Raw genomic sequence first — 15,400 nt, 5'->3', positions numbered from 1 at the left:
TATTATAGACTGATGACACTTCCTCCCTCTAGTGGCGAAAACAGAGTACTGCAGGGTTATCATTGACTGATGACACGTCCTCCCTCTAGTGGTGAAAACAGAGTACTGTAGGGTTATCATTAACTGATGACACGTCCTCCCTCTAGTGGTGAAAACAGAGTACTGCAGGGTTATCATTGACTGATGACATGTCCTCCCTCTAGTGGTGAAAACAGAGTACTGCAGGGTTATCATTGACTGATGACACGTCCTCCCTCTAGTGGTGAAAACAGAGTACTGCAGGGTTATCATTGACTGATGACACGTCCTCCCTCTAGTGGTGAAAACAGAGAACTGCAGGGTTATCATTGACTGATGACATGTCCTCCCTCTAGTGGTGAAAACAGAGTACTGCAGGGTTATCATTGACTGATGACACGTCCTCCCTCTAGTGGTGAAAACAGAGAACTGCAGGGTTATCATTGACTGATGACCGTAATCCCTCTAGTGGCTGTAAAACAGAGTACTGCAGGGTTATCATTGACTGATGCCACGTCTCCCTCTAGTGGTGAAAACAGAGTACTGAAGGGTTATTATAGACTGATGACATTTTAAAAAGAAACTGCAGGGTTATCATAGACTGATGACATGTCCTCCCTCTAGTGGTGAAAAAGAGAACTGCATGGTTAATAGACTTGTTGATTTCCCTCTAGTTGAAAACAGAAACTGCAGGGTTATCATTGACTGATGACATGTCCTCCCTCTAGTGGTGAAAACAGAGAACTGCAGGGTTATCATTGACTGATGTCACGTCCTCCCACTAGTGGTGAAAACATCCTGAGAACTGCAGGGTTATCAGGACTGATGCCCATAATGTCAGCTGTATAATCTGTATGATCACATTCATTATCTCTGTCATTAACATATTATTGAATGTATTATTTTGAAACATTTTAAATAGAAACCTCAGTGGAACTGGAAAAAAAAAAGACAACAGATATGAAAGTTTTGTTCATTTATTTGTCATAATATAACATTATTTTGCATGACTTTTTAGGTTAATTATTATTTTGAAGCAGATGTCTATCACTATTAAACACATCCTGGAGCTCAGGAAGGAGTTGTAGTCAGACAGGGAGAATCACTTTATTAAACCTACCTGGTTTAAATGAAAACATATTGTCAATATAACTCACAGGATCAGAACAACACTATGGTTCCCTCTGTCTAAAACATCTGGGGAGAACAGTAGAACAGTAGAGGACATCCCAAAACAACTGGGGAGAACAGTAGAACAGTAGAACAGTAGAGGGAAACTAAAGGAAATGAAGGGCCAATAGGCTTTAGACCATTAAAAGGAAGGACTTGTTGCCTTATGGACACCAAGATGATAGCAAGATGAAGTTGGCCTGTTAAATAAACAAACATCCTGTATTCAGGAAGGAGTCTTTGAGGGAACATGAACTCTCCATTTTCAACAAGGTCTTGAAAAGTTTCATACTCCCCATATCTATCCCAAACATCTTCTCAAACTGAGGATGGTCATCATCGTCACCATCACTCATCAAACCGTCATCATCACCACCACCATCATCATGGTCATCGTCCTCATCAATGCTTTCCTCATCATCCACATCATGTAATGGGGATCCCTCATCTCCTTCATCATGTCATGGTGACTCCTCATTTCCCTCATCTTGTCACGGATTCCCCTCATTACGTCATTCCTCCTCATCATCATGGCTCCGTCACCATCAGCGTGGCTTCTCCTGGCATGGTCTGTAAACGCTGACAGATTGAACTTGAAGTGAACAGGAATGTCCTCAGGGTCGATGTTTTAAAAAGTTGCCTTCCATCTGCATGTGTCAACAGGTTCAGCATCTTCCTTCTCTTCTCCCATCTCTTCATTTCTTTAAATCTTCAGAGTCTAGATCCCTAAACTAGCTTAACACAGAGCACAGAGCATTGACCCTGATCTGGGCCAAATGTAGATTTAGACTTGTCTTGTTATCATAGATAATGGTGAGAGAAAGGGATCTGGAATCCATCCTGAAATTGATTTCATTATCATTGTAGATACCTCGTCATCTTGGGGTAGCTTGAGAACCCATTCTCCCACTGAACTCCCAGGATGTAGAATCATAGCTCCAGCTGGTCTTTGTCTCCCAAGATAGACCTCCTGGTCCTGAATAGCTCTCCAAACCTGAGCCTGGCTACTTCATTCTCCGGCTGTATCGTATGGGGATCTCATAAACAGGAGGCGAGAGACGTGATTCAGTTCAGCTTTTATTTTACACCGTAGACAATCGTGTTGTCTTTGAGAGAGTGGCGATGAGATATAGAGCTGATTCCAGCTTCACCACAGTTGTATCTGACACTGTGTACTTTGTGAGGGACTGCAGTAGATATAGAGTTGTCTTTGGAACCTGAGCCTGACTACTTTATTCACCTCTTTTTTTGTTTGTTCTACCAATGTTCTGAATTTGACCCCTTGTCAATAACATCAACAGAACATTCCAAATCCCAAAGAAATGCAAGGTTTTGATGATGTCACTAACCTCGCTGTCTGGACCAAGGCCGGCTGAACACACGGCTCTGTATTTGAACTTGTACCCTGTACTGGGAAGCAGTCCAGACACTGTGTAGGCTGCATCAGATTCAGACGTCTTCTCGCTGCTCCATCCATCTTTCTCATCAATACAGTATTCTATCAGGTAGTGGGTGACGTCATGGGCTCCCCTATCAGGAGGGAGCAGCTCCAGCTCCACACTGTTGTGAGTTCTGTCACGTGCTGTTGGCTTCTCAGGTTTAGATGGAGGCTCCCAATGCTCGTTTCTTATGGATCCGTTCTCATAAAGGTAAATGCTGGCTCCTTCTTGTTCCTTGTTGGGAATGGAGGCCAAGAGGAAACGTGTTTGTGTGTCCTCTTTGTTAGCTTCGGCAAAATCTTTGAAAAGTCCAGCTTGCTTGTCCATGTCCTCAAATACATTGACAGAGTGGTACCATCTTGTCAGATCAGGTTTAACTGGCACTAGGGCTTGTGTGTTCTCAGAGCTTGGGGAATCCAAAGCTGACAGGACAGGGTCCTCGCACCCCAGAGAGGTGAAAGTGAAACATACAACACGCTTCACCTTTGAGTTCAAAACCTCTTTGTCAAGTTCCTTCTTCGATGTGACTATCTTGGTGGAACACGTCTGACTGTAGTCCTCTGTAATCATGCTTAGGAATCGATCAACCACATTGATCTCTCTCTCAATGCGATCCAGACATTCACTGAGGATGTTGCTGTTGAAACGGAACTCTTGCTGCTTTGTCAAGAAGTCGGACAACACCCTTTCTTCCTTTTCTCCCCCTCTAATAGACGGAAGGAGGTCTGCCAAAGTAGTCTTCAACTTCTCTGTCAAACACAGTTTTTTAAAGGTTTTTACTTTGGCATCAATTTCCTTGAAGTATTTTACAGGCTTGCTTCTCATTGCATCATTGCATCTCATCTCCAGCTCACTGAGGTATTCCAGCATAGTCTGCCATTGGTCAACTAAGCTTCCACTGATCTGACAAACCATCTGGGTGGCGGTGGGGTCCAATTCTTTTAACGGAAGTAGATTCACTTGCACAGGAACCCCCTCACCTACCTTCTGAGGCAAGGTTTTGTAGGTGTCCATGGCATCTTGAAAAGATACAGGATTGTTTTCCAGGAGAACATCCCCATGGAATCTACAAGAGAACTTGTCAGTTTTAGTTTTAGAAGTGTTCTTCATGTCTAAAGCACTCTCACCCCCAATAGAAACTTCAGGAACCCTATTAAACATCACTTTCAAGTTTCCCTCAACGTCTTGACGGTCCTCTCCACTTGAGACCTCACGGTCAAACACAAAGAAAGCATTTGCTCCATAAAGTATACCTGTGACCACATGTGTAGCTATGCCTTGGCTAAAAACTTCCTTGTACTTTATGTGTTCCTGCCCAAGGTGGTTCATGGCCAGTTGACTGTTTTTCTTTGTAGTGGTGTAACAAAGTGTGACTCTCGCCTGATTCTGAGACTCTTTAACATCTTTCAAATACTTAGCTGATCCCTCAACCGTAACCAGCCCTGCCAAAAAGCTTGCTTTGAGAGAGCCGTTTACATTTAACACAGAGAATTTGTCAGCTGTAGAGTCAGATGTGATGACTTTGAAGTCGGTAAAAGTCTCGTCTGTTGTAATGATGTGCTTTCCGAGTGCTTCCTCATCCCACAGCGTCAGGCCTGTAATTAGAGGAGACAAACCAAACACTAACAGTTATTTTATTGTGTGTGGGTATGACTGACTGAGTAGTGAGAAAGCCTGCTACCTGGAATGAGGTAGTCATTGCGACAGTCATACAGCATTCCCAGGGAGAAGGGCCGTCCCATTGCTGCCAGACTCAAGGTTCGGTTTGAGCAAGGATCCATAGTAGGAAGTCACTGGTGGTCAGAATAAAACAAACAGAATAACATGATGCTTCACTGCTTTAGTTTAGTCCACTGGTGGTCAAAATAAAACAAACAGAATAACATGATGCATCACTGGTGGTCAGAATAAAACAAACAGAATAACATGATGCACTAAGAATAAAATGACATGATGTAGTAAGAATAAAACAAACATAATAGTAGGGTGCATCACTGCTTTCCACACTGCTTGAATTCAGTCACCTCTTGAAAATATTGATATAAAATTAAAATTAAAAACAGTTGTCCATTGGCCACAATGTGTCATCACATTAATTAAAACTTAGGGCTAGGTCCCTTTTTTCTCCACTTCTTGTCTGAATGACATTCCCAAACTAAACTGCCTGTTACTCAGGCCCAGAAGCCAGGATATGCATATAATGGTACCATTGGAAAGAAAACACTTTGAAGTTTGTAGAAATGTTAAAATTATGTAGTTGAATATAAAACAATAGATATGGTAGGAGAAAATCCCCCCCAAAAACAGATTTTTTTTTTGATAGTCCATCCTCTTAGAATGGCAAGTATAAGGTCATATTGAATCTCCCTGGATGCAATTCCTGTGGCTTCCACAGGGTGTCAGCAGGCTATGTTCAAGGTTTCAGGCTTGTAACTTCAAAAACAAATAAGAATATCAGTTTTAGTGCAGGGACACAGTCTTGGGAATTCGTGTTTGTGCGCGACATGAAGACAGGATGCACCGCACCTGCATCGGTTTCCTATTGAACATACTTCTTTTCATTATAAATATTATAGTTTGATTACATTTTAGGGTATCTGAAGAGTAAATAGAAACGTACTTTGACTTGTTGAAAACAAAGTTTAGGGGTAGATTTTTGGATTCCTTTCTCTGCATGTTGAATGAGTGGATTACTCAAATCGATGGCGCCAACTAAACAGACTTTTTGGGATATAAAGAAGGATTTTATCTAACAAAACGACACTACATGTTGTAGCTGGGACACTTTGGATGACAAATCAGAGGAAGAGTTTCAAAAAGTAAGTGAATATTTAAACACTATTTGTGAATTTATGAAACCTGTGCCAGTGGAAAAATATTTGATGTCGGGCGCCTTCCTCAAACAATCGCATGGCATGTTTTCGCTGTAACAGCTACTGAAAATGAACACAGGCTGACTTCATTGCGCTCAATAACTAAACCTAAGCACAGAAATTGCTGATTGGGCCACACTGCTGAACCTCCAGGTGCCCAACCTTCTAGGAAATATATTCAACATACTTCCTTCAAGACTGTTGGAAAAGCATTCCAGGTGAAGCTGGTTGAGAGAATGCCAAAGAGTGTGCAAAGCTGTCATCAAGGCAAAGGGTGGCTACTTTGAAGAATCTAAAACATAAATTATATTTTGATTTGTTTAACTCTTTTTTGGTTACTACATGATTCCATATGTGTTATTTCATAGTTTTGATGTCTGTATCATTATTCTACATTGTAGAAAATAGTAAAAATAAAGAAAAACCCTTGTTCTAAAACTTTTGACTGGTAGTGCATGTTTTTCTTAAGTACTATAATTCACTTGGTCCCCCAACCCCCTCATTCTTTAATCTGCCTCCTCCTCAATGATAACGCTGCTACTCCCCCTATGGTCAATCCCCATCCACCTCCTCAATGATAATGCTGCTACTATCCCTATGGTCAATCCCCCCACCTCCCCAATGATAATGCTGCTACTATCCCTATGGTCAATCCCCCACCTCCCCAATGATAATGCCGCTACTCCCCCTATGGTCATCCACCCACCTCCCCAATGATAATGCTGATACTCCCCCTATGGTAAATCCCCATCCACCTCCTCAATGATAATGCTGATACTCCCCCTATGGTAAATCCCCATCCACCTCCTCAATGATAATGCTGATACTCCCCCTATGGTAAATCCCCATCCACCTCCTCAATGATAATGCTGATACTCCCCCTATGGTAAATCCCCATCCACCTCCTCAATGATAATGCTGATACTCCCCCTATGGTAAATCCCCATCCACCTCCTCAATGATAATGCTGATACTCCCCCTATGGTAAATCCCCATCCACCTCCTCAATGATAATGCTGATACTCCCCCTATGGTAAATCCCCATCCACCTCCTCAATGATAATGCTGATACTCCCCCTATGGTAAATCCCCATCCACCTCCTCAATGATAATGCTGATACTCCCCCTATGGTAAATCCCCATCCACCTCCTCAATGATAATGCTGTTACTACCCCTATGGTAAATCCCCATCCACCTCCTCAATGATAATGCTGTTACTACCCCTATGGTCAATCCCCCATCCACCTCCTGCCTCTACCCCAATGCTCATGTATTTATAATTCACTACTACAGTTGTTATGATGTATATAGTGTATTTATTAATCCCTACTACAGTTGTTATGATGTATATAGTGTATTTATTAATCACTACTACAGTTGTTATGATGTATATAGTGTATTTATTAATCACTACTACAGTTGTTATGATGTATATAGTGTATTTATTAATCATTACTACAGCTGTTATGATGTATATAGTGTATTTATTAATCACTACTACAGTTGTTATGATGTATATAGTGTATTTATTAATCACTACTACAGTTGTTGTGATGTATATAGTGTATTTATTAATCACTACTACAGTTGTTGTGATGTATATAGTGTATTTATTAATCACTACTACAGTTGTTGTGATGTATATAGTGTATTTATTAATCACTACTACAGTTGTTGTGATGTATATAGTGGTACAGTTGTTATGATGTATATACTGTATTTATTAATATCTACTACAGTTGTTATGATGTATATAGTGGTACAGTTGTTGTGATGTATATAGTGTATTTATTAATCACTACTACAGTTGTTATGATGTATATAGTGTATTTATTAATCACTACTACAGTTGTTGTGATGTATATAGTGTATTTATTAATCACTACTACAGTTATTATGATGTATATAGTGTATTTATTAATCACTACTACAGTTATTATGATGTATATAGTGGTACAGTTGTTATGATGTATATACTGTATTTATTAATATCTACTACAGTTGTTATGATGTATATAGTGTATTTATTAATCACTACTACAGTTGTTGTGATGTATATAGTGGTACAGTTGTTATGATGTATATACTGTATTTATTAATATCTACTACAGTTGTTATGATGTATATAGTGGTACAGTTGTTATGATGTATATACTGTATTTATTAATATCTACTACAGTTGTTATGATGTATATAGTGGTACAGTTGTTGTGATGTATATAGTGGTACAGTTGTTGTGATGTATATAGTGGTACAGTTGTTGTGATGTATATAGTGTATTTATTAATCACTACTACAGTTGTTATGATGTATATAGTGTATTTATTAATCACTACTACAGTTATTATGATGTATATAGTGTATTTCAATTGTTTTTTTTTTCCATTCTCATTGTTTTATTTAACTTAGTCCTGCATATTGAAGCTCGGAGCCTAATATTTTCACTGTACCCTGCAATTACACCTGCAACCTTGAACATCTGACCTCAACCCTGAACGCGTGACCCTGTAAAAGTGATTATTAAACACTATTGCGATTTAATGTTCAAAAACATAACTCTCACTGCTGCAGAGGTGTTGCCATGGAGAACCAGCTAGGTACAGCCGCCTAGCGCTAACATGTTGCCATGGAGAACCAGCTAGGTACAGCCGCCTAGCGCTAACATGTTGCCATGGAGAACCAGCTAGGTACAGCCGCCTAGCGCTAACATGTTGCCATGGAGAACCAGCTAGGTACAGCCGCCTAGCGCTAACATGTTGCCATGGAGAACCAGCTAGGTACAGCCGCCTAGCGCTAACATGTTGCCATGGAGAACCAGCTAGGTACAGCCGCCTAGCGCTAACATGTTGCCATGGAGAACCAGCTAGGTACAGCCGCCTAGCGCTAACATGTTGCCATGGAGAACCAGCTAGGTACAGCCGCCTAGCGCTAACATGTTGCCATGGAGAACCAGCTAGGTACAGCCGCCTAGCGCTAACATGTTGCCATGGAGAACCAGCTAGGTACAGCCGCCTAGCGCTAACATGTTTCCATGGAGAACCAGCTAGGTACAGCCGCCTAGCGCTAACATGTTTCCATGGAGAACCAGCTAGGTACAGCCGCCTAGCGCTAACATGTTGCCATGGAGAACCAGCTAGGTACAGCCGCCTAGCGCTAACATGTTTCCATGGAGAACCAGCTAGGTACAGCCGCCTAGCGCTAACATGTTGCCATGGAGAACCAGCTAGGTACAGCCGCCTAGCGCTAACATGTTGCCATGGAGAACCAGCTAGGTACAGCCGCCTAGCGCTAACATGTTGCCATGGAGAACCAGCTAGGTACAGCCGCCTAGCGCTAACATGTTGCCATGGAGAACCAGCTAGGTACAGCCGCCTAGCGCTAACATGTTGCCATGGAGAACAAGCTAGGTACAGCCGCCTAGCGCTAGCATGTTGCCATGGAGAACAAGCTAGGTATCATTAAAAATAATATTGTGATGTGTAACTGTATCCATCCCTGCACAAAATAATATCAGTATTTTCTGTTTTCATTCTTCTTTCAGGCAGCCGAGGGCAGAGAGTCAGCACAGGATGCCCACTCGATAAAGACGCTCCCGAAGGGCACAGTGGAGCCCTCGATCACTCGACAACTAGCGTTTGAGATCGACTCGATTGACTCGTGAACAAACGTATCGAGTGATCAAGTCCTAAAAGTTCTGTTTGAGATTCAGTCTAAATTGAAATTACAAACTAAACACCTTTTCTGGTCCTCATTTTGACTACAGAAGGTAGAAAACCCCTGTTTCTCAAGTAGACACTGGTACGGTCCTGAAGATAACGAATATGAGGTTAGAAAGGATCCATTTGGACTTACCTCTGCTCCAGTTTTGCCTCCGTTCTGCAGTCAGTAGAATAGAGAAGGAGAGAGAGAGGAGAGGTCTTATAGTGGAACAGCCCAGCAGTCTCCTCCCATCTCACCACTGCAGTCCTCAACATGTGATTTCAGAGAAGAGAGCTCATTTCTTCAGCAGATGATACAGTACAGCTTGCAGGATGCCAAGCTCTATACTCATCAATGAACTACCATGTTATGACAACAGTCTGACAACATGTTCTCTAACCTCATCAATAAACTACCATGTTGTTAGTCTGGCACAAAATTCCTGTTTTCTTATGGTGATATGACTGTCTCTCAACCCTAACCCTAAGTGAGAACAAGGCCATTTAACAGAGTGAGAACAAGGCCATTTAACAGAGCGAGAACAAGGCCATTTAACAGAGTGAGAACAAGGCCATTTAACAGAGTGAGAACAAGGCCATTTAACAGAGTGAGAACAAGGCCATTTAACAGAGTGAGAACAAGGCCATTTAACAGAGTGAGAACAAGGCCATTTAACAGAGTGAGAACAAGGCCATTTAACAGAGTGAGAACAAGGCCATTTAACAGAGTGAGAACAAGGCCATTTAACAGAGCGAGAACAAGGCCATTTAACAGAGCGAGAACAAGGCCATTCTTGAACACAAGACATTCTCACGAATTTGTAAATAAAGGCCAGTTTGTTTTTTAGAATTATTTATTTCTGGAGAAACCTAACATGATTATTTAGCAGACATCACTTGTTTATATTCAGTCAATAACATTTGAACAATATCATGGAATATTTCTCCTTGCTTTTGTCAGTCTATGTCATGGAAAGAGCAGGTCTTCATGAATTGAATATAGCTAACGTTAGCCCTTTGAATAAATACTTTTCTGTTAAAACCAGTTAAGTGTTAGGGGGCGCTATTTTGATTTTTGGATGAAAAACGTTCCCGTTTTAAACAAGATATTTTGTCACGAAAAGATGCTCGACTATGCATATAATTGACAGCTTTGGATAGAAAACACTGACGTTTCCAAAACTGCAAAGATATTGTCTGTGAGTGCAACAGAACTGATGTTACAGGTGAAACCCAGATAAAAATCCAACCAGGAAGTGCCGCATTTTTTGAAACCGCCTCATGCCAATGACTCCTTATATGGCTGTGAATGAGCTACGAATGAGCTTACGTTTTCCACGTATTCCCCAATGTGTCTACAGAATTGTGACATCTTTTTACGCATTTCCGTTGAAGAATAATGTAAGGGACCATATTTAGCAAGTGGTCACATGGTGTCTCCCGCAGAAAATCTTGCGTAAAATACTGAGGTAGCCATTTTTCCAATCGCTTCTTATGAGAAACGAATTGCCTCGACAGATATATTATCGAATATATATGTTAAAAACACCTTGAGGTTTGATCCTAAACAACGTTTGCCGTGTCTGTCGATATTATGGAGCTAATTTTGGAAAAAAATTAGCCAAGCATGATGAACAAACGGGAGCTATTTCGCCTACAAAAATAATATTTTTGGAAAAAAGGAACATTTGCTATCTAACTGGGAGTCTCCTGAGTGAAAACATCCGAAGTTCTTCAAAGGTAAATTATTTAATTTGGTTGCTTTTCTTATTTTCGTGAAAATGTTGCCTGCTGCCAGCAGAGCCTAGCATAGCATTATGCCATGATAAACTTACACAAATGCTTGTCTAGCGTTGGCTGTAACGCATATTTTGAAAATCTGAGATGACAGTGTGATTAACAAAAGGCTAAGCTTGTGTTTGAATATATTTCATTTGCGATTTTCATGAATAGGAGTTTCTAGGGGTATTTATGTCCACTGCGTTATGCTAATTCATTTAATGATGCTCCCGGATCCGTATGATGATCCTATGATGCTAGTTGCGAGAGCAGAGTCGTCAAACAGCAGTTATCTTTGCCAGTTAGATCAGTCACATAAAGAGGAGCCAGTTTCTACTCTGCTTGCTTTTACAACTCACAACACGCACAGAGACAGCAGTTGCAGACAGCAGCATAGTGCATTTCAGAAGCTTTGCCTTCACACAGCCTGTCAGCAGCTAATAGCCTGTCAGCAGCTAACTGCCTACCCCACCGCTATGAGGCATCCGCATGGTCCTAAAGCACACAGATTCCTCTTTTTAGTTTCACAGTTCAATAGTAAAACAGAGGGGGGGTACAAAAATTCAATTTTAGAATGATGTGCCCCTCCTTAGTAGAACAGTCCCCCGGCTTAGACAGGGCTAACACACTTGTGGGTTAACCTGTCTCCTCCCTTTCATCTACACTGATTGAAGTGGATTTAACAAGTGACATCAATAAGGAATCAAAGCTTTCACCTGGTCAGTCTATGTCATGGAAAGAGCAGGTGTTCATGTATTGTGTACTCCGTGTATATAGATTGCGGTTGTTAGAGCTGGGTACGTTCCAGGTCATTGTTATTGCAGTCGTGTTGCACAGAGGATTACATCTCATTACATGGAGTTGTTTAACTTCTCAATAACCAGATTAGTATGATGTTCTGCACATCTCAACAGAGACTACCTGGAAGTGTACCAGTGTTAATTAACCAGATTAATATAATGTATCAATTGTTACGAACCCCTTTTGCCCTGCAGTCTAGGGGGGATGGAAACGAGACCCGTAATAAATATATATATATATCTCATACAAATCACCACAGTGAAAATGTAACAGTGAGAACTAAATACCACGGACAACCTAAATCTACCGTCAAACAGGTTTATTTCAAACACACAGTAATGGGGTGTGGGAAAAGGGGCGGAGCTGGACCCAAAGAAATAAATAATAAATACCCAAACAAACCCCTAAGATAGTCTAGCCTGCTTTAAGAACAACTAGCTAACTAACCAAAAAATACAGTGGGTGGTCCGCCCAGTTCTAACTAGGGTATTTAGACACTGTTTTCCTACGGGTAATGTTGGCCCATGGGCAACTTGGCTGGTTATAGCTTTTCCCCACCAACAAACAGTCATACACTATGACAATTCAAAACAAAACAATACAATACAATACAATACAATACAATACAATACAATACAATACAATACAATACTCACAGGATAACGGACAAAAGAGACATGTAGGTGCAGCAATAAAGAGAGATCTGATTGGGTTACTTTTAAACCAAGAGATGTGATTGGGTAAGGGGAGAGATCTGATTGGGTTACTTTTAAACCAAGAGATGTGATTGGGTAAGGGGAGAGATCTGATTGGGTTACTTTTAAACCAAGAGATGTGATTGGGTAAGGGGAGAGATCTGATTGGGTTACTTTTAAACCAAGAGATGTGATTGGGTAAGGGGAGAGATCTGATTGAGTTACTTTTAAACCAAGAGATGTGATTGTTCATGTAAGGGGAGTGTCTGATTGAGATACTTTTAAACCAAGAGATGTGATTGGGTAATTTGGGGCCAGACTATCTGATTGAGATACTTTTAAACCAAGGGAAAGGGGATGTGATTGGGTAAGGGGAAAGGAGCAGGTGTGTCTTCTGATTAGAGACTGATTGGCGACTGATTAGGGAATGAGGATTGCCACCTATGAGTCTCCTGTGAGAAGGAGAGAAATACACACAGGATACAATGTTCATGTAAATGTGAGTGTTTGGCACATCTCACAACACTAGTGTCTAGGGGTTGATTTGGTACTAGGCCAGACTAGTGTCTAGGGGTTGATTTGGTACTAGGCCAGACTAGTTTCTAGGTGTTGATTTGGTACCTGCCCAGACTAGTGTCTAGGGGTTGATTTGGTACTAGGCCAGACTAGTGTCTAGGGTTGATTTGGTACTAGGCCAGACTAGTTTCTAGGTGTTGATTTGGTACCTGCCCAGACTAGTGTCTAGGGGTTAATTTGGTACTAGGCCAGACTAGTGTCTAGCGGCTGATTTGGTACTAGGCCAGACAAGTGTTTAGGGGTTAATTTGGTACTAGACCAGACAGTGTCTAGCGGTTGATTTGGTACTAGGCCAGACTAGTGTCTAGTGGTTGATTTGGTACCTGCCCAGACTAGTGTCTAGGGGTTGATTTGGTACTAGGCCAGACTAGTGTCTAGTGGTTGATTTGGTACTAGGCAAGATTAGTGTCTAGTGGTTGATTTGGTACTAGGCCAGACAAGTGTCTAGCAGTTGATTCGGTACCTGCCAGACAAGTGTCTAGGGGTTGATTTGGTACTAGGCCAGACAAGTGTCTAGCGGTTGATTTGGTACTTGGCCAGACAAGTGTCTAGGGGTTAATTTGGTACTAGGCCAGACTAGTGTCTAGGGGTTAATTTGGTACTAGCCCAGACACTTGAGGCAGTAGTGAACACAGAGTAACAGCACACCACCCTGCATCCCACTGCTGGCCTGCTTCTGAAGCTAAGCAGGGTTGGTCCTGGTTGGTCCCTGGATGGGAGACCAGATGCTGCTGGAAGTGGTGTTGGAGGGCCAGTAGGAGGCACTCTTTCCTCGGATCTAAGAAAAATATCCCAATGCCCCAGGGCAGTTGGGGACGTTGCCCTGTGTGGTGTGCTGTCTTTCCAATGGGACGTTAAACGGGTGTCCTGGCTCTCTGAGGCCATTAAAGATCCCATGGCACTTATTGTAAGAGTAGGGGTGTTAACCCTGGTGTCCTGGCTAAATTCCCAAGCTGTCCCTCATACTATCAAGGTCACCTAATCATCCCCAGTTTACAATTGGCTCATTCATCCCCTCCCCTGTAACTATTCCCCAGGTTGTTTCTGTAAATGAGAACGTGTTCTCAGTCAACTTACCTGTTAAAATTATAAAGTTGGGTTATTGTAGACTGATGAAATGTCCTCCCTCTAGTGGTGAAAACAGAGAACTGCATGGTTATTATAGACTGATGTCACGTCCTTCCTCTAGTGGTGACAACAGAGAACTGAAGTGTTATTATAGAATGATGTCACGTCCTCCCTCTAGTGGTGAAAACAGAGAACTGCAAGGTTATTTTAGACTGATGTCACGTCCTCCCTCTAGTGGTGACAACAGAGTACTGCAGGGTTATCATTGACTGATGACACGTCCTCCCTCTAGTGGTGAAAACAGAGTACTGCAGGGTTATCATTGACTGATGACATGTCCTCCCTCTAGTGGTGAAAACAGAGTACTGCAGGGTTATCATTGACTGATGCCACGTCCTCCCTCTAGTGGCGAAAACAGAGTACTGCAGGGTTATCATTGACTGATGCCACGTCCTCCCTCTAGTGGTGAAAACAGAGTACTGCAGGGTTATCATTGACTGATGACATGTCCTCCCTCTAGTGGTGAAAACAGAGTACTGCAGGGTTATCATTGACTGATGCCACGTCCTCCCTCTAGTGGTGAAAACAGAGAACTGCAGGGTTATCATTGACTGATGACATGTCCTCCCTCTAGTGGTGAAAACAGAGTACTGCAGGGTTATCATTGACTGATGACACGTCCTCCCTCTAGTGGTGAAAACAGAGTACTGCAGGGTTATCATTGACTGATGACACGTCCTCCCTCTAGTGGCGAAAACAGAGTACTGCAGGGTTATCATTGACTGATGACACGTCCTCCCTCTAGTGGTGAAAACAGAGAACTGCAGGGTTATTATAGACTGATGACACGTCCTCCCTCTAGTGGTGAAAACAGAGAACTGCAGGGTTATCATAGACTGATGACATGTCCTCCCTCTAGTGGTGAAAACAGAGAACTGCATGGTTATTATAGACTGATGACACGTCCTCCCTCTAGTGGTGAAAACAGAGAACTGCAGGGTTATCATAGACTGATGACACGTCCTCCCTCTAGTGGTGAAAACAGAGAACTGCAGGGTTATCATTGACTGATGACACGTCCTCCCTCTAGTGGTGAAAACAGAGAACTGCAGGGTTATCATTGACTGATGCCCATAATGTCAGCTGTATAATCTGTATGATCACATTCATTATCTCTGTCATTAACATATTATTGAATGTATTATTTTGAAACATTTTAAATAGAAACCTCAGTGGAACGTGGAAAAAAAGACAACAGATATGAAAGTTTTGTTCATTTATT

At 41.8% G+C, this 15,400-nt stretch overlaps 1 protein-coding gene across 1 annotated transcript; it reads right to left on the bottom strand.

Moving 5' to 3' along the window:
* Positions 1 to 1,543: 1,543 nt before the first annotated feature.
* Positions 1,544 to 4,369, bottom strand: LOC121845729 (stonustoxin subunit beta-like). The gene is made up of 3 exons (XM_042317568.1): positions 4,309 to 4,369; positions 2,538 to 4,222; positions 1,544 to 1,780 (listed from the first exon to the last, which is right to left on the bottom strand). The coding sequence occupies exons 1-3, from the start codon at positions 4,367 to 4,369 to the stop codon at positions 1,544 to 1,546; spliced, it is 1,983 nt and encodes a 660-aa protein (XP_042173502.1).
* Positions 4,370 to 15,400: the final 11,031 nt, after the last annotated feature.

This window comes from Oncorhynchus tshawytscha, unplaced genomic scaffold, assembly GCF_018296145.1.
Source record: "Oncorhynchus tshawytscha isolate Ot180627B unplaced genomic scaffold, Otsh_v2.0 Un_contig_2339_pilon_pilon, whole genome shotgun sequence".
Classification (NCBI taxonomy): domain Eukaryota; kingdom Metazoa; phylum Chordata; class Actinopteri; order Salmoniformes; family Salmonidae; genus Oncorhynchus; species Oncorhynchus tshawytscha.
The sequence above is the reverse complement of the archived record's forward strand: the minus strand, read 5'-3'. Positions and strand labels throughout refer to the sequence as shown.